The sequence below is a fragment of the Xenopus laevis genome, chromosome 8L (assembly GCF_017654675.1).
Source record: "Xenopus laevis strain J_2021 chromosome 8L, Xenopus_laevis_v10.1, whole genome shotgun sequence".
NCBI classification, from domain to species: domain Eukaryota; kingdom Metazoa; phylum Chordata; class Amphibia; order Anura; family Pipidae; genus Xenopus; species Xenopus laevis.
Window position 1 is genome coordinate 97,520,944 of NC_054385.1, and position 23,493 is coordinate 97,544,436.

A 23,493-nucleotide genomic window follows, 5' to 3' on the forward strand; every position below is an offset into this window, starting at 1 on the left:
CCGTTACAAAAGTATGTAAAATTAAGTTGTTCAATCTGTGGTTGAAAATTATACTATAATAGCAACTGCTTTAATGAAGGTTTCACTTCAGATGGGAGGCTTTTGTACACAGTAGAAATGAGCTGATGAAAATACCCAGAAACACTACAGTTTGAGAAAAATGCAGCTTCATTACAACTACTTCAATCTCAATCTTACACAGCTTTGGGGTGGGACTATTGCTTGTCACTCACAATTATGACTACTTCCTGTGGAAGACACGCCCAGCCCTCCTTTCTTCCCAGACACCATGCAGAAAGAATCTTTCTGCGGCTCTCGGCATGGGAAGTGACTGATGCGGAAGTGTAGAAGCTGACAGGCTGCCCACAGATGGGCAAGAGTGGTTGCTCAGCGGTGCTGGATCAGAATGCTGAAGTTGGTAGGTGGCTTGTTAGTTGCTGGGATGTTGACACAAATCATCGGCTGGTACAGTACAATCGGACGTCGGGCTCAGCTACAGCGTCGCCATTATGATAGAGGACCACTGCCTGGATCAGAGCTCAACAATCTCTTCTGGGCTGTGCAGGTGAGAAGGGAATGGTGGAGGTAGCTGTTGGATAAGCCAGGCTCTTGGGGGATGCTGGGATATGAAGTCCACAAACCAGAATGACAGGTGTACATTTAGCCATGGGAGAGTAAATGGGATGCTTATTTTAATTTGTGAATTGTGAGTGAACAGAAGTTGTTTTCTTATGAGATTACTAAAGCTGATTTCTTATTCAGACAATAAATAAGTAACTGATGTTTTTAAGAAAATGACCTTGGGGCACAGATTAAAAAGTATCCATTTATAGAAAGGGTTGCCCTACATAAACAACCGCCTGCTTCTGCCTGGCCACAAATGGTTTTGGGCCAGAAACAGTGTCACCAAAGTGGCACTTAGTTTCTTATTCAGTCTGCTATTTAAAGGGGTTAACATTCAACGTTAAGTATGTAGAGAGTGATATTCTGAGACAATTTGCAATTGGTTTTCATTTTTTATTATTTGTGGTTTTTGAGTTATTTAGCGTTTTATTCGGCAGCTCTCCAGATTGCAGTTTCAGCGAGTTAATGCAGTTCCTTATTCAAGGTAATACATGGTTGCTAGGGTAATTCTGACCCTAGCAACCATGCATTAACTTCAATGAGACCCTGCAATAAGAATAGAATAGGCCTGAATAGAAAAATGAGTAATACAAAGTCTCAATAACAATACATTTGTAGCCGTACAGACAATTTGTTTTTAATATGGGGTCAGTGACATCCATTTGACAACTGGAAAGAGTTAGAAGAAGGTAGAAAATACTTTAATAAATAAAGTAAATAAATAAATAATGAAAACCAATTGAAATTAACCATTCTATAACATACTAAAAGTTAACTTAAAGGTGAGGCTCCCCTTTAAAGGGTAAAATGACCCGCTTAAAATCCACCTGTTTCCAGCCTGGCCTGAAAGTGTTGTTGGCAGGAAACGTGGCATCAAAGTGGGCAGTTTAGCAATTCTACCTTTTTGAATAAGTAACAGGGGTGCTGAAGGGGTTAAATGACTTTGTGCCACTAGTTTTAACGCATATATGCACCGAGAGGGATGCCCCTCAAAAAATCCATCTCATATCAGCTTTGCCAGAAATGGTTCTGGGCAGGAAAAGTGGCATCAAAGTGGGCATCATTCTACCATTTTGAATAAGTAACAGGAGTGCTGAAGGGGTTAAATGACTTTCGGCCACTGATTTCAAAGTATATATGCACAGAGAGGGATGCCCTGTGTAACCAAAATGGTTCAGGGCTGGAAAAGTGGCATCAAAGTGGGCATTTTAGCAATTCTGCCTTTTTGAACGAATAACAGACGCACTGATGGAGTTAAATGAATTTGGGAGAAAACTGCAAAGTTTTCAAAGCATTTCCATGTCAGTCAGGTAGATATGTTGCTGTAGCCATATAATATTTACTTGCTTTATGGAGACAGTACAGAAATGCAAAATTTACGGCAGTCCCATACAATTTGCAGGACCCACAGAAATCATGGTGTCCAGACTTAACACCAGCTTGAGCTCCAGGGCTGTATACCCTACCGATAGGAAGAATGTGGACCTAATGACAAAATGCCCAATTAAATAATTTGCCTGGTCATGCCCCATTGCACTCAAAACAAGCTCATGCTAATCCCTATTCCCCCCCCTGCAAAAGTCATCCCTTTTGGATCCAGCAATCAGACCTTTAAAGCTGGCCATAGATGTTGAGATTTTTAAAAGATCAGATCCTGATCGTGAGACCACGATCTTCTCAGAACGATCGTACGATCGTACGAATCTACCATCAACTAAAAAGACCAATTTACCAGGAAAACAAAGGGGAGCTGCCTGCTTGGCCCTGCAAACATAGAGAGATTGCACTGGGACCGACAAAGATTTTTTGACCTGGCCGATCAATTTCCCGACAGATGTCGGCTGAAAAATCGTAAGATGTACGATCGTTCGAATACCACTAACCGCACGATAATTTCGAAGGATTGGTCGGGCTTCCCTAAAATCGGTCGTTCGGCAAGAAGAATCGTCGCGTCTATGGGGACCTTTAGACTTTTCTACCACCACACACAAACATTGTGGTTTTCAGATTGTGTAATCCGTTTGTTTTGATATTTTTATTTCTTTTCTCTTGTAATGCAGGTGACTGATATCCATGTGTCTAAATTTCTGGATCCCGAGAGAGTCACAGAGTTTGAAGCCTTTTGCATGGAAAGTCTCCCAGTCATCAATCCTGTTTTGGTTCTAGCCACAGGTACTAGGGAATGGGCAGTTATGTCATTAAAGGTTTGCTTATATGCATGTCTGGCCAGTGCCCCTCTTCAGTAAAAAAAGGCTCTGTATCAGGGTTCTTTCTTTGGGAGCACCGCACTGTCATCTTTACTCCTAATCACACTCACCCTGATCCAGTGTATTAGCATAAAAAGTAATTAGCTGAGTTGTGTCACTGACCCCAGCAGCCAAATATTGTTGCTCTGTGAAGCTACAATTTTGTCGTTATGTTACTTTTTATTGCCTATCTTTCTATTTAGACTTTTGCCCGATTCATCTTCTAGTGTCTCTCATTTAATCAATAAGTAAGGAGTATTGGGGAGCACCTCCCATCAAATAGAAAACAACCGATGGTGTGCAAGGTGAAATAATTAAACCAATATAGAAAAGAAAAAGAATTGAACTATTGCTTTGCACCTTCCCATCCCTCTTAGTCCCAAAACACAGTCATATGTCTACCCCACAACATGTGTTAAAACATAACTTTTAATAAATATCATTAAGAAAGAGAAAGAAAGAAGTCCAGATTAACACCATTAAAAATACTTTAGGTACAGGAAGGCGAGATGCCACAGGATAGTGGGTTTGAAACAAATCTCTGCGGCAATATATATGCTGAACAATCCCACAAAATAATATTGTGGCGTGTTGTTGTGTACTGGTATCAGCCTTATATACATAGACAATGTAGCATTTTATACATTTAATTAACGTCTAAAATATTAATATCGTAGCAGACTGCTGCGTTTAGACCGAAAGAGGCACTATCTAGGTGCGACTCTTAAATTTATTGCGGCGGTAGCAGAAGTAGGTTCCGTTTCCCAACCATTCCGAACCAACCCCTTCACCCACAGTATAAACCCTCCCAGGTACTGAAAGAGGTAATAAGTAAGTGCAGCTCTAAGCTTGCTGCGGCGATGAACTTATGATTCCATTTACCCACTGTTTCCAAGCCAACCCCTTCTCCTGCAGTGAACACCCTCCCGGTCGTTAAATAGGAGCAAAAATGTACTCGATGGTAAGGACATTAATTGTGTTATAGGATATAAAAGAAGCCAGTCCCAGCACCACAGCCACACCAACCCCTTCACCCACAGCGTAACAACCTCCCAGTGGTGACAATTATCCCATTTGTTTCAGGTATCTTGCGATGCCCTGCCTAACGAAATTAAAATCGTAAAAGAGTATGCGCCTGACGCGCGTTTCATTCACAGCATGTGAACTTTGTCAGAGGCTCTCGTTTAAACTGCTGACCTGTTGCTAAGGTAAACTTAACTCTAGCAACGAGATAGCTGCTAAAATTCCACACTGAACAAAAAGCTAAATAAGTCATAAACCACAAAGAAAATGTCTAGATCTTTCTAAAAGTTAAAAGATGAACCACTTCTTTCAACACCCATCAAGCATGTCCCATGCCGCCCATGAAGCCCTGATATATCTTCCAGGTTCCTGTGGCATAATGTGCACACTATGTTGTTATTCTTCACCATGCCGCTCCTTTCATCTGGAATTATATCCCTGAATTTCTCCATGGAGAAGCTTTCCTCTGTCTCTTCTCCTCAAAACAGTTTTGAAACAGTAGCTTTACATCTGATTCAGCCTTTGCACTTATGATGCAATGCCCTAGCTATGTAGTTGTGTCTGTAGGTTACCCAAGGCTCTTGGTCTGTAAACTATATGGGACTGGTACCCCTTTCCTCTTGTGTCTCTTAACATGTCACACTTGATTTATTTGAAACCTAACTGTAAAACCACTTGAGCTGTGGTCTTTTTAAAGAGCTCCAGTACACCCTATGAAACCCAGCGTCATGTTCCTGTGGATAATGCTAGCACTGTATTACATAAAAGTGCCAAATTTGATTGCACAGTGGGCTTGGGATAGAGCATGGCTGTGACAGATAGGAGGCATCAGCTTGTAAGCAGTTGTAGTACATCATCAGTCTCCAGCTAAGGAGGACAAGGATAGGCCATGGTGGGAGAGGGAAGAAATGCAGTAGGGGTGCCATTGTAAAATGTCTCCTCTTGCTGCTTAGGGAAAGTTAATAATTAAAAGTAAACTTTATTACTTTATTTATTTTTTATTTTTTCCCCCGAACTAAAAATCAAAGAAAATCAAAGTGTAAGAAATAAAAACCCCTATAAATTAAACACAAATTTCTAGGTCACATAAACATTTGGTCAGAATATATAGTATTGTCTTACATTCTGTATACTTAATAGAATACAGTAGCAATTTGTTGATATACCTACCTCCTTCCTGTGAAGGAAGTTGATCATGGGCTGCTCACTGGATTCGGCCGTGGTGATCTTCATTAGGAATATAAAGGTATATGGTAACTCATATATCAAGGTATATGGTACCACATCTAAGGCAGGAGTCAGTGGGTACTCGAGCCATTTGTCATAACTTCATAGGAGTTACATACAGGTCTTGGAAGCTTAATGGCGTTTCTAGATATTACTAGGCCCCACAGCAAATTATTTTTCAGCCTCCTAAAATGTCTAGAGGTTGACTTGTTTTGCCAATGTTTATTGAAATTGTATATGAATTAGGGCCTCATGGGGCCCTTTTACCTCCTGGGCCCCCTGCAGCGGCAGGGTCTGCTTCCTCTGTAGTTACGCCCCTGGAAAAGCCTGTTCTTTATCGAGATGAGGATAATATATATGTTCTCAGTCGGCTCTTCCCAAACATTGGGGATTTGAGAAGACCACCATTCTTCTGTTGATCGGAATGGTTTGGTACCTGTGAACATCACGTTTTGTGGGGGAATGGAGAATTTCTTCTAGCGTGAGGTGGGTTAGCTGAGGGGAAAGAAAGGCAAAGGTCCCCCAGGTACTTGATGTTGATTTTAGGCAAGAAAATAAAGTCCTGCAAAAATCTGAAGTGTGGGAGCTATGAGTTGCCCCAAAGAGGTAAGTAGCTAGACTTCAATAGAGGAGAGTAACCCAACAGTTTGAGTGCCACGGTCCAGGTCTTGTGTAGGGTACAGAGTGTAGTCCGTAATGGTGACATATTGAGGTGACGGTACGGAAAAATTATGTAGGCCCTCCAAGGATGCCAAGATTGCCTGTAGGGGAGTGTTAGGGTTGTAGGGGTCAGGAACAAAGCACCAGTGTAAGTAATGAATTGCAATGTGTGGGAGTGCCAGGCCCCTTCCACTAGAGGGGCAGTCAGTCTTGTCCAGGCTACCCTAGGGGGCTTGTTGTTCCATATAAAGGGGATAAGTAGTGGTTGATCTGTTTAAAGAGAGATTTGGGGAAATAGCAAGGAGCATTATGTAACACATACAGTAATTTAGAGATATAAACTATTTTTATGAGGTTAGTTAAATGATGTGATAAACAGGTCTAAATTCAGGTAGCCGGGGTCAGCATCTATCATGATCCTCAGCTACCTGAACTGCTGGGCCCATTGGAGGGGAATCCCTGGACATAGAATTTGTTGCTGGTCAATGTCAATAAGGAATGTTTTTAGTTTTTTAAATAATATTTGAACTTAATTATTTAGGTGACCTCACTGATGCCAAGACCAAGGATCGGCTGGGCTCAGACCAGTATGAGGACGAGTGGAAGGTTTACCAATCTGTTTTGAAGAAGTCGGGGATCTTGAAGCGAACAAAATGGATCGACATAAGGGGGAACCATGGTAAGATGAAAAACTTGTTTCTTTTATTATGACCATCATCTCTTGATATGGGCTCCCATTGTAATATTAGTTTTGCAAAGGTAATTTTTCATGGCCAGGTTATCCTTGTCTTATGGATTTAATGCATTATTCGCTCAGTAATCGACAGCACCTAAAGGGATAATAACCTATTCTCGTCTTAGGGGCTTGCTTCATAAAAAGACTGTTTCTAAGGGCCTACTGAGGGGCATATTTATCAAGGGTCGAATTTCAAATTGAAAAAACTTCAAAATTCAAATTCAAAAAGACAAACCGAAATTAAGTCAAAGTTTTTTTTTGGTCGAATAGGTCAGTTTTTGATCAAATAGGTCTGTATTCGGCCAAATTAGAATCGTACGAATCGAAGAAATAGCGCATTCGATCTAATTCGATTTGAAGTCCACCAATTGACTCCAAATAGGTTCTAGGAGGTCCCCCATAGGCTTAAACAGCAATTCGACAGGTTTTAGATGGTGAATGGTCGAAGTCGAATTTATTTCATTCGAAAATTCACCTCGACCTTTGATAAATCTGCCCCTGAATGCTGCTCTTTCTGCTCTGAAAAGAACAGCTTCTCCTTGAGTGCAGACACGTGGAGTGGAGGTTGGCCAGAAAATGTCTGCTTTTGTGTAGGCAACATAGGGGGCTTGACAATCAATAGCTCATTCTCGAAAAGCAGATATGTGACATACACATGTCTGCTGTTTGGGCAAGTTTTGACTATATAAAAATTAAGTTTCTTTGTATTAAGAAAACTTTTTGTGTGTTTGTATGTTTAGAGATATATGTTGTTATAAATGGGGAATTTGAAATCACTACTGACTGACATAGAAAACTTATGTTATCCTTAATAAACAATGTATAGTTGAAGCAACATTGCCCCAGGATATTCGTTGTTGCGTGTAAGAAGTGTTCCTTTACTCCTTGACTGCTCCTTTACATGTGTTTCTGCTTATCTCTACTTTATGAAACGCACAAATCAATTCCTCCATGAGGACTTTTCATTGCACTGTTAACAACATATGATTTTGATCTTCCATCAGATTCATTTAACATCCCCGACTTGAGAAGCATCAAGAACTTCTACAGGTATCTAAGTGGCAAATAATTTAAAGGGTTGCATTGTAGTTTTCTTACACATTTGGAGCGTATAACCAGGTAATTTGGAGAAGTGACATTTATTTAATGTTGCTGGAACATTTGTGAGTTTAGTTTGTTCAAGGCTCTCTGTGTATTATTTATTGGCCGGTGTTGGTTATCTGTATTCTCAATGAATCCCCTTATGCTTTATTTTTAGGCCTTCTGTTCAGTTTTACAGTTTCATGTAGCTGTATTCATTTAACAGAGCTGTGACATGGCATGTGCGAGGACCAACTTGGATCCATCTCGGCTTGTCATTCACTGTACATATAATGTAGCACACTATTGCATGACTAGTGATCGAAATCCATATGTCAGGCTCTGCATATTCTGTACATGCTTTTGTGAGCTAAATCCTTCATATAAGTGATAGGAGCTCCAGTCAGATTGGATACATGATTTGACATTAGGAGGACTGAACTAGAACATGTACAAATAAAACAAGACATTTATTTTTTTTCTGTGTGTGCATAACTGTAATCCCTGGCAGGGAACTGGTTAATTAGTAGTTCTGCAGCAGTCTTTCTACAGGTATAGGATCCCTTATCCAGAAACCCGATATCCAGAAAGCTCTGAATTACGGAATGGCCGTCTCCCATAGACTCCATTTTATCCAAATAATCCATATTTTTTAAAATGATTTCCTTTTTCTCTGTAATAATAAAACAGTAGCTTGTACTTGATCCCAACTAAGATATAATTAATTCTTATTGGAAGCAAAACCAGCCTATTGGGTTTATTTAATGTTTAAATGGATTTCTAGTAGACTTAAGGCAGACTTAAGACCCAAATTACGGAAAGATCCGTTATCCGGAAAACCACAGGTCCCGAGCATTCTGGATAACAGGTCCCATACCTGTATAACAAACCACAGCGTATCATCCATTAGCCTAATCAGCAATGATGTCTCTTTGGGTTGCACCTTGGCTGCTGAGGTATTTTCAGTATGTTTTTCTTCTTATAGAAAATATTCAGCATGGCAAAAAGAAGGTTCCTTCCATTATGTCCACAATACTCCCTTTGGAAACTACTCCTTCATTTGCATTGATGCTACGCTCACCCCAGGCCCTAAGCGGCCTTACAACTTTTTTGGTATCATAGATAAGGTAACATTTTCTTCTAATGGTCAGAAAGAATTCAAATCTTGCATTGTCACATTCCTAACTATAAAAAGTAGCAACAGCAATAAATGGGTAGCCTTATAGGGTATTTATTTTTAGATGGGGTCAGTGAAACCATTTGAAAGAAAAAAAAAAATGAAGGCCAGTTGAAAAGTTGCCTTGAATTAGCCATTCTTTAACATACTAAAAGTTAACTTAGTTACAACTAACACTAGGCAAATTTGTTGTTTGGTGTCCCACAGTGACTACTTAGATGCTTGTTTTCATTGTTCTTCCTGCAGAAAGCTGACCAAGCCTAACCAATTATTGTTGTCTATGCGTTGCTAGTGCAAAGTAAAAATAAAGTATTCAACCCATTAAGGAAACTGAAGCTGAAAATAAAAAACAGACCGAAGTGGCAAAAAAATAATCTCAAGCAAAATTGTATAACCTAAACACTATTATAAACTACATCTTTTGAACCTATGGTAATGCTTAGCTTAGTTTAGCTTAGGTGTGACATTTTATGATTCTACTTAAACTAGACTAGATACAATGCATACTTACATTTCAATATGTGGCAATAGTATTTATGCTAAAGGTTGTTTTATGTTTTGATGCTGTTCCTGTTTTACAACTTCAGTATCTCAATGGGTTGAATAAAATCCAAAATAATTACATTTTTACTTTGCTCCGCAGCAGCCATAGAAAACATTCATTATATAGGTTTGTATCGTTTTCTGCAGGTAGAAAATAAAAACAACAATCTAGGTAGTTACTATGGGATACCACCACAAATTTGCCTAGGGGCATATTTACCTAGGGTCGAATATCGAGGGTTATTTGACCTTCCCCATAGGCTAACATTGGCCTCGGTAGGTTTAAGGTGGCGAACTAGGGGGTCGAAGAAATTTTTAAAGAGACAGTACTTCGACTATCGAATGGTCGAATAGTTGAACGATTTTTAGATCGAATCATTCGATTCGAAGGTCGTGGTCGAAGTAGCCATATTCGACCATTCGAAATTCAAAGTATTTTTCCTCTATTCCTTCACTCTAAGTAAATGGGCCCCTTAGTGTTAGTGTTGTTTTCAGGAATAACCTGGGCAGACACACTGGGAGTAGACACTAGGGGTCAGTTGGGACTAGTGCTTAAAACTTATATTTTTAAAGCTCTGTTCCCTAATCTAGTGGATGGACAGCAGCTTTTTATAGCTACAGGTATGAGATCTGTTATCCGGAAACCCTTTATCCAGCAAGCTCCAAATTACAGAAAACGCATCTCCGTTAGACTCCATTATAATCAAATAATCAAAATTTTTCAAAATGGTTTTCTTTTTCTCTGTAATAATATAACATCACCTTGTACTTGATCCAAACTAAAATATAATTAATCCTTATTGGAAGCAAAAATAGCCTATTGGGATTATTTACTGTTTTACTGGATTTTTTAGGTATAAAGACCCAAATTACAGAAAGATCTCTTATACGGAAAACCCCAGGTCCTGAGCATTCTGGATAACAGGTCCCATACCGAAGTATGTTTAGCCTAGTTTAAACCTTTCTTCATATGCTTATTTAAAGGCAAATGGCATTCCAGATAAATGTTTAGCTACTGTTATCCTAGACAACTATGTTATGTGAAGGTACCAATGAAGCCAGAATGTTCCTCCTTTTCTCACTGTAATCCTCTCTACCCTCTGCAACGTATTTAACATGTTAGTGCCTATTCAGTTGGTAGAACTTTGCATGCAGCACATTCCATGGTGATCCTGTTGTGAGGCTGATGATTGGCAGCATTGGATTATGGGAAACTCTGCATTTGAGGCTTTTGTAAGAAAGAAAACCATATGTCTGGTATAAAAAAGACTTGAAAGAAAAGCAAGCGATAAACGCTGGGGGGGGGGGTGCAGATTCTTTAGGCACCCCCAGTTTTATATTTAATGATATGTCAAATGAGTTAGCTTACCTCTTATTTAAAAAAAATACCTGGCCCAGGGTCCTTTCCAGCTGAATGTGGTACTGCCATTGTCTTCCCTGCTCCCAGGTATCACCTGCACCAACCAGGGCAAGTACAACCCTCCAAACGCTGAGAATAATTTTTTGTGATCAAAACATTTGATAGATGCACAACAATGAATTATCCCGCATTCATTGTATATCTGCTGCTGTACTTCTAAAAGGCTTCCAGGGATATTTACACACAAAACTGTTTACTGTATTATATTTCCGTAGCAGCCAATTCAGGCCTAGGTCATTTAGCATTTAAAACAAATCTGATAGGTTGCTGTAGCTAAACAAAATGGCTTTCACCTGTGCTTGTGCAACCCAGTACTATATGTTAATAAATAAACCTTTCCCAATCCAAACATGATTTTTTAAAGCTGTTGTATTTCAAAAACTAAAATGCTAAATGTATCATATTATTTAAATGACCTAGGTTTTTAACATATCTTAATTTTTGTTGTTTTAGACACAAATGCACACACTTTCCAGACTGGCTATGGAAAGCCACTACAGCAACCAGACAGTGTGGTTTGGCCACTACCCCACTTCTACCATTGTCTCTGCTTCTCCTGGGGTCCGGGCTGTAATGAGGTTTGGCCCCTTGCTGCAATAATCTTCTTGACTCCTGTTAATTAAATCAATTATTAATTGTATCACTTTTTTTTCCTACACACAAGATACAGCAGCATTGCTGTGTGTGTGATTTGGTATATACAATATATGACTTGCCTTTTATAATTGTCTCCTTCATGCATTTCAGCTCATGAACACTGTGCATGGGTTAAAACATGAAAACCCTGAGATAAGGGCAGTCATGGGTAGAGGAAGTCAGTGTCATTTAAAGGCAAACTAAACCCTTAAAACGTTTAAGAATATTAGATACTGCAGTACTTACTGAGCATGCATGGGAATATAAGCTTATATCTTATAGCACCATGCCGTGCCTTGAAGACCATTGACTCTTATGTGAACATGCATCCACAAATGCATGTTCACATTAGAGTCAACATTATTCTTTGTGGCAGTGATGTTAATGTTTTAGGCAAATTGAGGTTTGTGCCAATTGCCTACAACAAGATAGTGTACACAGGGGCTCCTTCGAAATTCATACTAAGAAAGATGATTTATGGGGCAAATGGGAATGATTTGGAGGGTAAGAAGTGTGCTGTGGGGTATCAATCTAAATGGCCAATATAATAGATGGGTGGTGATTGATAGGGTATAGTTCATTTTTGATTGAGCCTTTTTAGATTTGGGCAAGAACACATGCTCACATCACCTTAGCTGAAATGCTTCTGAAACTGGAGCATCTTCCTTTAATTTAAATTATATAGCTGGCTCCTCAATACTAATTATATTATAAATGGATTGTATTGAATGTCTGCTATAACGGAGTTTTGTTTTCAGTTCAGCTGTGGCGTATATGTGTGGGCACCTACATACTCTGGGAGGTATGGCACCTGTTCTGCACAGTCAGCACAAGCAAGGAACCCTTGAGTTGGAGCTTGGAGACTGGATGCATAATAGAAGGTAAAGGTTCTAGCTCCTCAGTCTCTGTCAGACTCTGTATATTATTTGTGTACTCTTGTAATTCAATTGCCTTCCAAAAAACTACAATGCATTTATTACTCCTAACCTGCCTCTTCATTGCACTTTCTATTTTCACACAACCCTGTTATACTGAGCACTACTGCTTTACAGTGTTGATTTGCGTTCTTTTGTTCCAGATATCGCATCTTTGCCTTTGATCATGACCTCTTTAGCTTTGTGGATCTAGTGTACAATGAATGGCCAGCAATCCTCATTACTAATCCCAAGCCTGCCCTCTACACCAACCCTGCTCAAGAACCTACACAGAGGATTCTGCATTCTACTCATATCAGGTGATCTAGAGCCTACTCACCTATGCACTGGACAACTCAGACCCACTATTATACTTATCTTTCGTTCTGGTCCTTGTCTGCAGAGAGCCGGCCATATTTAGGCCTTTAATTGGTAGCTGAGAAGCAAATGGAGCAGTTATTATGGAATGCCATTGATGACTTTCATCCAGATAACTTTATGGGATACTTCCACAAAATATTTATCAGGGAGCTAGTTTCCATGGCCAGAATTAGGGTAAGCAGAATAGGCATATGTGTAGGTTGCAAGGATCTGGATGGCACTAGGACCCTGGGCAACTACTTGTTCTGCCTTCTCTCAGGCCCTCCATGCATCAGTAAGTAGGGATGTAGCGAACGTCGGAAAAAATGTTCGCAAACATGTTCGCGAACTTCCGGGCAAAAATGCGAACGGTTCGCGAACGTCGCGAACCCCATAGACTTCAATGGGAAGGCGAATTTTAAAAGCTAGAAAAGAAATTTCTGGCCAGAAAAATGATTTTAAAGTTGTTTAAAGGGTGCAACGACCTGGACAGTGGCATGCCAGAGGGGGATCAAGGGCAAAAATGTTTCTGAAAAATACATTGTTGACACAGCGCTGCGTTTTGTGCTGTAAAGGGCAGAAATCACACTACGTCACTCAGGTGATGTTTCTGGACACGGAATGTGAAAAAGCTCACAAAGCTAGGTGGCAAAACAACTGGGCAAACAATGCCTGCAAGGGCAACGTATACAGTAGTGGATACGGAATATATTATTGCTGCTGTAAAAACATCACTCAGGTGATGTTTACGGACACGGAATTATTATTGTTATTATTTAGACAGAATGTGAAAAAGCTCACACAGCTAGGTGGCACTTGCATACCTCCCAACTGTCCCTCTTTTGACCACTCAACCCCCTGTCCCTCTTTTGTACTGGAAAGTCCCTCTTTTCTCTGCACTGAACAGCCAGAAAAAACCCAGTTTCTAACTTAATTAGCTTTTGGCAGAGAGCTCAGAACAGCTAACAGGTGTAAATAAGATACTTTGTAACAATTTTGACTCTGGTTGGTGCTGGTAGTGGTGAACTACTAGGAGGAGCAGCACACCAGTCCCTCTTTTCTCTGAACTGAACAGCCAGAAAAAAAACAGTTTCTAACTTAATTAGCTTTTGGCAGAGAGCTCAGAACAACTAACAGGTGCAAATAAGATACTTTGTAACAATTTTGACTCTGGTTGGTGCTGGTGGTGGTGAACTACTAGGAGGAGCAGCACACCAGTCCCACTCCCCAACACAGCTAGACTAATAGCACTGGGCTCTTACAGTAGCAAAGTAAAAAAAACAAAAAAGAAAATAAAAGCAGTCCTTACAAGGACTATTGGGTTATTACAGCAGTCAGCAGATGAGATCAGAAGAGATCAGTGCCCACAGCAGCTACATACAGAGCACTGCAGTAGAATGTAGATTACTAGTCAGCAAAGCTAACTAACCTAAACTCACTGTCCCTCAAATCCCTGCAGAGTTCTGTCCCTACAATACAGAGCAGTATCAAGTAGATTACTAGCCAGCAAAGTTACTATCAACTGTCCCTCAAATCACTAAACAGCTCTCTCCCTACACTAGCTCTTCCAAGCACACACAGGCAGAATGAAAAAACGCTGCAGGGCTTCAGTTTTTTATATGGAAGGGGAGTGGTCCAGGGAGTGTGGGGGTGGTCCAGGAGGGAGAGCTTCCTGATTGGCTGCCATGTATCTGCTGGTCTGGGGGAGAAATGGCAAAAATAAGCGCCAGCTAAGGCGAACCCAAATTGGCGAACGCCGCGCGACGTTCGCGAACATTCGGCGGACGCGAACAGTCGATGTTCGCGCGAACTAGTTCGCGGGCGAACAGTCCGCGACATCCCTATCAGTAAGAGAGAGCAGTTGTGGGGGGAAGGTGTCAAGTGTTGGGGGGGGGGGACGTAGTTGCTGAGGGGGGCAGTGTACTGGCAGAGCAAGAGAGTAACAGAGTGGAGATGTGGGGAAATCAATTTTCTTTGTCCAGAGTTAAAATTCATGACATATGCCTTAACGGTTAAAGTTTCGATATACATGAATCTAAGGGAGAACTAAAACTCATCAAAGAATTGGGCTTCTTTTTCTGTCAAGTCACAGTATATCACCTGGACTGTTGTCTGTTACTTGTGCTTAGGGCTAGACTGACATACAATAGAAATTCTCCATTCAAGGCCAATTAGTAGTTAATTCAGACATTCATTATATTTCTGCATAGAAACAATACAGTCTGCATCAGAATGTCTTACTTCTAGTCACCAATAAATTAAGTGTAAGATTCCTGCATTGATGTTTGATGTTATGTTGCACTGCAAACTCCTATCAAACTCGCTGGTGTCTTTTAAATGGTTGTAAATGTAAATTTTGTTTTGTCTTCTTGAAGGATCCTGATATTCTCCACCAGTCCTATCACCTCAGTACATGTCACAATAGATGGTATTGAGCTGGGTGAGGCTTCCCTATCATCTGGACCTCTGTACACCTTAAAATGGAACCCTGATAACTACCAGACTGGGATTCATGAGATTAGTGTTGATGTCCAGGTGAGCCATTATCTGAAATGTCAGAAAATAAACAAAAAATATGTGCACCTATAGGTGTAAAAATTCTGTGATGCTCCGCTGCATTAGTTTTGAGAAGATAAAGGGAAATACAGATGCCTGAATAGAACAGAATAGTATATTCTTCCATAATGTAATAATCTAAGGTATTAATTGGTCAGTTTTGTTTTAAGGAAGTTTTAATCATGGTCTCCAGGGGGTAGACCATTGCACCAACTTCCAGAAACCCAAAACTCAGGCACAAATAAATCAATGCAGTGCAGGTGACACTTTATTTAAGGTTTTTCCCCAAGAAAGCAGAAGAACATATAGAAAAATAAAATGCTTAACGTGGCCACACAGGGGCCCATAAAAGCTGGTGACTCTATAGCTTATTGTCTAGTATAAAGTGACCATCAATGGATCCGCCTGACCGATATCTGGCCTAAATTTGGCAGGTTTGATTTTTTTCTGTGGTCAAATTGGGCAAAGATCTGGCCAAACCTCTAAAAACCTGACCATAAAAACTTTTTCACCCACCAGATCTTTTCATATATCACAAGATCTCGTAGGATGCTGCAAAATCTATAGTGTAAAATCGGTTTAGATAAAGTCCGATGGATTGTGTTTTCATGCACCTGCATCAGGAGGTCTGTGTATTTTGATCCCTAGGGTCTACAAGACTTTACCTTGTCAGTTGAGAACACAACACACTGCATTCCCTTCCCTCAGTGAAGGCTGGATGCCGAATCTTTCATGTGATTTAAAAATTTACAGATCAGATTTAAGTATCCATTCTATTGCTTTCCGTTCACTTCCTTCTTTTTAATTCTACCATAATGAATATGTTGCAATTTTTTTCTAGCAAAAAAAGCCAGCTAAAAAATTCCTTCTCTGTTCAACACTGACATGAGTGGTATCCACCTGTTCATGCACATGTGGGACAGACTCAAAAAATCTCCTGTGTGGTTTTTAGGCAGTAGTGTGACACATGCCTTTTGGTACTTTTCTTAGGGCCTGGCTTACATTTCTTTTGAAAGGATACCAGCAGCCTTGGCTTTTAGAAAGTACACTGATTAAGAAGCACTAAATGAATTGTTATTACTATGGTTTTAGTATGGTCATTTTTGTATTTTGCTCTCTCTGACGTGCCGTTTTGAACTCCTCAATACCATACAGGATGCAGAAGGAAGAAGACAAACAATAAGCCACTTGTTCAGTCTAGAAGATGGCATATCTCTTGGCTTTAGTTTGATTCCATCTTTAGTTCTTCTTACCGACCACTACATTTTGGTGAGTCAAGCACACATAATCCCCGTGAACAGGCCTTTTCCTTTATCTAAGGTTTCCCCAATTTGATGTAACATCAGAACAGCAATAATAATCTATGGCACATTTCAGGCATATTTGGGACTTGTTTGCAGAAATTTTAAAAACATTTTTAGTCTTAAATGAAATCTGAATTTAGTGTGAGGTTGCTAATATGTTAGGTGCCCACAAGTGAATCCAGTCACTTGTCAGTCAGTGAATTAAGTTTTTCCTTGTGCTCCTCTTAGGAACAAAATGCAGCACCCCAGCATTATTTTTATTGAAATGTTTTATTTTTTAGTTAAGCAATCAAACAAATTGCCCTCAGGGGCCATGACATTGACCACAAGTATAAGAAGTATGTGGTAGAATTATATCTGAACACGTGCAGAGAGTGTAGTTCATCTGAAGCTGGATTTTCCTACTGATTATACCTGCTCATATTAGAATCCTAATCTGGGGAGTTATTTTTAATGTATAAACTGTTTGTATTTAACTGAATTTTTTATAAAGTCTTGTGCCTTTTGGTTTCCCTGTCTAAATAACAGTTATCTGTGACTAAGCACCAGGGCCAAACCTTCTATATTTAAACTAATTTATTTTCAGTACCTTACATCCACCAAGTTGTATCGATATCCCATATAATATGATCCTAAACTTGTGATAGTAAATGCCGATAACTTGTATATAACAGCCCTAATTCTTTTCCCAGAATACCCCACACTGTGTGACTGGTGACCTTATATATATGCTTTAAATATTCCCATTCATTGAAATATTGCTCCTTTTCTCCCTAGGCACAAGTGCTGTTTTTCCTCTTGGTGCTGAGCCAGATCATCCTGCTTGTTATTTTCCGATACAAGAGACGGCCAGTTCTTAGGGGTAAGTGGTAATCTCTCACCCTGCAGTTCTTATAGGAGAAAGATTTATTTTAGCATAAAGTGGACTGTTTGCAGCTGATTGCCTCTATGTAAGCAACTTCCTATCACATAATAAATCTTCTATAATGTCATCTATATAATACAGAAGCCACAATCCACTATGAAATCAAATTTATTTGACTAATAAAAAAAACACCTGGCATCTCTAATGGAAACCAGTTGTCCCGTTCAGCACCCTAAATCCAGAACCAGTGCTAAGCTTTCCCTCTGAAACATCATCAGTACATTTATATCTGCAAACAGGACATATGCAATGTAAAGTTCATGCAATTGAAGAATGCAGGCTAACGCAGACAGAATTTATTATGACGAAAAAGTCCTGCTTGGATTGAGCACTGTAATGGTTACTCTGAGCTCAGGAGTGGGGTTAAGGATTTAAAATAGGAGCAGACAGCTAGAGCAGAGTTTCTATGGGAACCAGCGAAGCCATCTCTTCCTTGGCTGCTAGACTGGAGGGTGTGTTTATTAAGCTGAGTTGAGAAGAACTGAGCATGCTCATTAGCCAATAGCCAAAGGCAATTTCAGAGAGAGGGGGCTGAGTGGGTTAGAGGAGCAGAATGAATTCAAAGTGATTAAGGGGATGCTGGAGCCTTACTATTAACCTTTGAGCAGCCAGAGTGGCAGGTATTTAGAGATTTTAAATAGGCTTTTCAGTGATTACATTTGTGTGTGTTCTAACGATTGCTTAAGAGAAATGCACCATGAAAAAAAAAATGTAGTACAGGTATGGGACCTGTTATCCAGAATGCTTGGGACCTGGGTTTTTCCAGATAAGGGTTTTTTCTTAAGTCTACTAGAAAATCATGTAAACATTAAATAAACCCAATAAGCTGGTTTTGCTTCCAGTAAGGATTAATTATATATTAGTTTGGATCAAGTACAAGGTACTATTTTATTATTACAGAGAAAAAGGAAATCATTATTAAAAATGTAGATTTTTGCATAAAATGCAGTCTATGGGAATGGTTTTCCATAACTTTGAGCTTTCTGTATAACGGGTTTCCAGATAACAGATCCCATACCTGTACTTGTTCAACCAGATTTGTGGGGAGTAAATTTACATTCTTTCTGGAAAAATATATGGTCACTAAACCGATTTACTTTTGTGTTTTTGTTAGCATTTGTGAGTTTGGCTCTCTGATAAAAATGTGTTTTTATCTTTGTTCTGGTGAAGCAGATTATTTTTTGGGAATTGGACTATAAGGAGCTATAAGGTTCTTCCTTCCTTAAAGCTGTGAGTTTATGTAACCAAGCACATTGGTCTTTTGCTAGTGTAACTAATGTATCTCTCCAAATTGTAGGCCCTCAAGAATCCATTGCTCTGACATCCTTCTCCATGCATGTGCTCTGCAAAACCAATCTTTTCTACTACTCCGTCTTGCTGCTCAACATTTACACCGCAGTGGGTAAGTACACTAAAAAACTGGCTGCCTTTCATTTGTGGCCTGGTTTAGCTGCCTTGTACCGCAGAAGACAAAAAAGGTACATACTTCATACATAGGCATGCTGATACATTCTTCCCTTTTAGTTACTGGATGCTGTCTGTCCACCAAACACTTAGAAGTGCAAGTTCTTTTTACTCACATTTATCCACCCAGACCCAGTGCGTAATTTCAGTGCATGGGTCAAATGCTTGGTTTCTCATCATTTACTGGTTACATTGACAGTGTTTCTTTTTACAGTCCCTAATATCTGCTTCATCCAATCGAACCCTTGTTAGCCCTTTATATGTTTTACTATAATTACATTTTAACTATGACATTGATCTAGTTTATCTGTTGGCTGGGTCTTTAGTCTCCATGTCCTTCAGGTACTGCTGACTACAGCTCCCATTCTTCACTATAAAGTTCATGTAACCTAAATATAAAAATGTTTTAACATAGCTTACTAGGACCTCAATTGTCTCTTCCATGCTGCTATTTATATAACTTGATGGCATTCAGGACTATAGTTATGATTTTCATTTTGCCGTTATCATTGCAGCCGCATGGGGCTAGCTTTCCACTGATAGGAGACCACCATCTAGCCCAGTGATCCCCAACCAGTGGCTCATGGGTTAAAAAAGGGTAGAGGACCCCTGATCTAGCCTCATCTTCCTAGGCATCTTTGTGACCAGTCAGGCTTGGAGTATGTGCAGTCTCACACCTTACCTGACGTAGAGAATCATTCAGTTGGTGTTTTAATGCACAGAAAATAGACAGAAAAAAAGCCCACTACATCAATTCTCACTTGGGAAGGGGCACCATGGGGCCTGAAACTTGTTGACAGGTCAAAAATATATTGCAACCGGTGCTCTACTCTTTTGCTGTATGCCCTGGTGCAGGGGATGCCTGGGGAGTTACCAAAAGCTTACCCTTTGGAAAATTGCCCTCTTTTAAAAAAGGAGCACCGGGGTAAGGGTATTCAAGAAGGACATAAAATTAATTGGTGTCCCAGCAACTACTTATGATTTTCTCTAGCTATTGAGGAGGACCATCACAATAACATTTCATTTGTTTTGTTGTTTTCCCTTAAATTGCTCAGGTCCCATCACAATAACATTTCATTTGTTTTGTTGTTTTCCCTTAAATTACTCAGGTCCCTGGTTTGTTGGTGAGATTATAGATGGCCATATGGGAGCCTGCTTTGCCTTTGGAGTCATTGTTGGTGGGAATTTCTCTCAAGGGAGCATGACTTATTTTGTTGCAATAACACAGGTAAAAACAATTCAGGAATCCTTTACAACCAGCAGGTCAAGGTGCAGAGTACTATATTTTTGCCCACCGTTGACAGTGAATGGCATTGTACCCATTTGTGTATGCACAAATACTCATTCAAACCATCACATTTCTTGTAAAATTTAATACAACCCAGTGTATTTAATGGTTTGATGCATATAAGTTCATATGAACACTTGTTACTAGATGTTGAATTACCATATACTCAACATACATAGACACTTGTGCCTAAATGTAAGAAAAAGTACAAAATCTGCAGTAACCAATGACAAACTATATGATGTTTGCTTTTAAACAGTTTTCAAGTAAATACTACCTGTAACTATAGGTGATTAGACCCAAAGCCACTTTCCCAATATCACCCAAAAATATGTCTCTACTAAATTTAAGATTTAAGCTATGGGGCTGATCTATAAAATACCGAGCTAGGTAATCCTGAAGTATTTCCAACAGTTCTATATTTATATTCCCCATTTATAAAAAAAAATGTCATGACTTTCAAGAACAAACAAACTTATCCGAAATACATTTATCAAACCTGATACAGGTATAGGACCTAGGTTTCAGTCAGAATGTGTTTGACTTCTTCTGAGCGGTTGGCTGCCATTCTGCCCTATAGAGTGGTATTACTTTGTGCTGCTGACCTACCAATATCCTTGCTCCCTGATGCAAAATCACATTTAGGGAGAGAATTCTGACAATTCTATTCCAATATGGAACAAATCATTATTGCACAGAAAATAAACTGTATTGTGCAAAGACAGTTGGTCAGAATTGATGAGCTCCTGTCTTGCCAAGCTCTCTGTTGACTATAGAACCATATACTTAAACTGAATAACATTTCATTTTTGTCTTATTCATTTAGATGGTATTTTTTAACATTCCTATGACGGCTTACCTGTGCTGGTGCCTATTGCTCCGATGCAAAGGCCATGGATTCTGCTCCCATTTCCGACACAGCAGGAAAATTGTTTGCCTCCCCATCTATTTGTTTGTGATCCTAATTTTCGTATGGCAAGTGTACTCCAGCATCTTCTTGGCAATGACCTACGGGACCTTAGCAGCCTTCCTCTCACCGATGAAGTTATGGCTGGTTGTGGCTACTGTGTTACTTGGCGGGAAAGTGTGGAGGTTTAGCACCCCTGAACTCAGATCCTATATTATAGAACTTAAAAACTGCCAGAGTTCCTGACAATTGGGAAGTAACTACATGTAAAAATGTTTTATGATGAAGTATTTCTCATCTGTACCTAAAGGTGTAACCTTGTGTACAGGTAAGATATTCCTTTTGAAAAGGCCTGCACCACCTTAAACTGTTCAGTACATAATAACATTTGTTTTCATTGCATTTTAGATCACACTTCAGCCTTCAATCACTACAGATTTTATTTGGTAACTGACATTGGAGGCTGTGGCTGCTGCAATGTCATTTTCCAATCACAAAAATTGGCAGTGGCAGAAGACAAAAGTGGCCCCAATAGCAGCTGCCTGTTATAAATATTTTTCTGGATTATGAAATAATTTTTAAAGTTTAGAAATAGGCTAAAATAGTAGGGATGCACCAAATCCAATATTTTGAATTTGGCTTTACCCCCCGGAATCCTTCATGAAAGATTCGGCAGAATACCAGACTGAATCCTAATTTTCATATGCAAATTAGGGAAGGAAAAAAAGAAACCGTTTTTTTGCCTCTTTGTTTTGTGTGACGGAAAGTCGTGATTTTAAGGATTCAGTTGAGCCAGGCATAATTATTCTGCTGAATCCGAATGCAGCTGAAATGGCTGAATCCTGGATGGCCTAATACAGAATCCTGGATTCAGTGCATCCCTATAAAATAATGTAGCTGTTCCATTATCCCTCCAGGTGATGCTAAAACACATTCCTTACATTAAAGAATGTGGGTCAGAATGGCATTAAGTGAAAACCTGGGCAGATTTTGTGTTAATTTATGTTCCTAAAAGCAGTGTGGAGTAATTCTTTAATCAATTGGTGACTTGCACAATATATTGAAGGTGCTGACGTTTACAGTTGTTGAATGTAAAAGTATAGTTTTACCACTATTATGAAATCATTACAAATATTTCTAAATCAGTATTTTTAAATTAAAATAAAAGTAATACTGAAACCAAAACTTTGTGTTCCTGTACAAGTAGATGTATCCTTAGATGCACCTTTTACAAATCTGCCACAAGGCATTGCCTAGCAGCAGTTTAAATGACCTGATGCGAAGATGCGAAGAAGTGACAGTCAAGTTGGAAAACAGTAGGTTTAGGAACTTCAAGTAACATTTACTTACAAAAGGAACGAAAAACAATCAACATGTCCTATAGGTAACTGTTTATGTACATTAAAATTTTGAAGAGTTTTTTTTTTTTTTAGTGTCAGTATCACTTTAAACTAGACAGAGTGGTGTAAAAGCAAACGGTCTGCAAAGATATATACAGTAGTACCACCTGGTGGTGAACGTACTAAGTAAATTTGCACATTTGCTGCCCTTGATATTGTGGAACTACAGCTGGAAGACAAACGTGACTATTTTCCTTTCTGAACCGTGTCCAAATGTTGAATCCCCAAGTCTAAAAACAACACATGCTCATGTGAAGGCACCAGTGTGACTTTCTAGGGTGATACTTACTCTGATGACTTATTCCTATGTATTATTGTCCCTTAACTAGAACTCTGTCTTTCTGCACCACATCAGGTCCTCAGGTTGATCACGTACCAGAAGCGCGTGCACTCGAAGGCAGGACAAAATCAGCTCTCAAACTAGGGATGGCGGTAGGGGATGTGTAATATTAAGCGTGCACACATCTAACTGTACGGTGTATTCATAGGACTTAATTTCTTTTATTAATTTATAAAAATCTTTGTGTACACATAGATCCACTATAAAGAACCTAAATAATCATTAAAGATTATTTTAAAGGACACTGAGTTAATCACACTTGTACAATATACTTTCCCATGTTACCCCCAGCCATCATGGAGAGAAAGGCACTGAAACATACAATATAAAAGCCAAAGGATTGGCTCACACAGAGGTTAACACTAACTAAATGTTATCATTGGGTGCAATGATTTGTTCTGCTGGTAATGTCTTCTGATAACCCACATTTTATTTACAGGTGCCGATGAACAGACAACTATGTGAAGTGCGTTTCTTCCCAATTACTTATTCCCACTGTCCAACATGTTAGAGGGTGGGGAAAACCAGGTGTGTGCCTTACTACCATCTTAATGGGGTTGTTCACCATTGAGTTAACTTTTAGTATGATGTAGAGAGTGATATTCTGAGACAATTTGCAATTGGTTTTCATTTGGAGTTTTTGAGTTATTTAGTTTTTTATTC

The 23,493-nt window shown here is 39.4% G+C and overlaps 1 protein-coding gene across 1 annotated transcript; it reads left to right on the forward strand.

The window, feature by feature from the left end:
* The first annotated feature begins 267 nt into the window (after nucleotides 1-267).
* tmem62.L (transmembrane protein 62 L homeolog) lies at nucleotides 268-22,275 on the forward strand. The gene is made up of 14 exons (XM_018231053.2): nucleotides 268-565; nucleotides 2,685-2,796; nucleotides 6,322-6,459; nucleotides 7,521-7,566; nucleotides 8,582-8,723; nucleotides 11,190-11,314; nucleotides 12,131-12,253; nucleotides 12,451-12,606; nucleotides 15,022-15,181; nucleotides 16,358-16,471; nucleotides 17,284-17,368; nucleotides 18,729-18,833; nucleotides 20,005-20,123; nucleotides 21,010-22,275. The coding sequence occupies exons 1-14, from the start codon at nucleotides 407-409 to the stop codon at nucleotides 21,334-21,336; spliced, it is 1,911 nt and encodes a 636-aa protein (XP_018086542.1). The 5' UTR covers nucleotides 268-406; the 3' UTR covers nucleotides 21,337-22,275.
* Nucleotides 22,276-23,493: the final 1,218 nt, after the last annotated feature.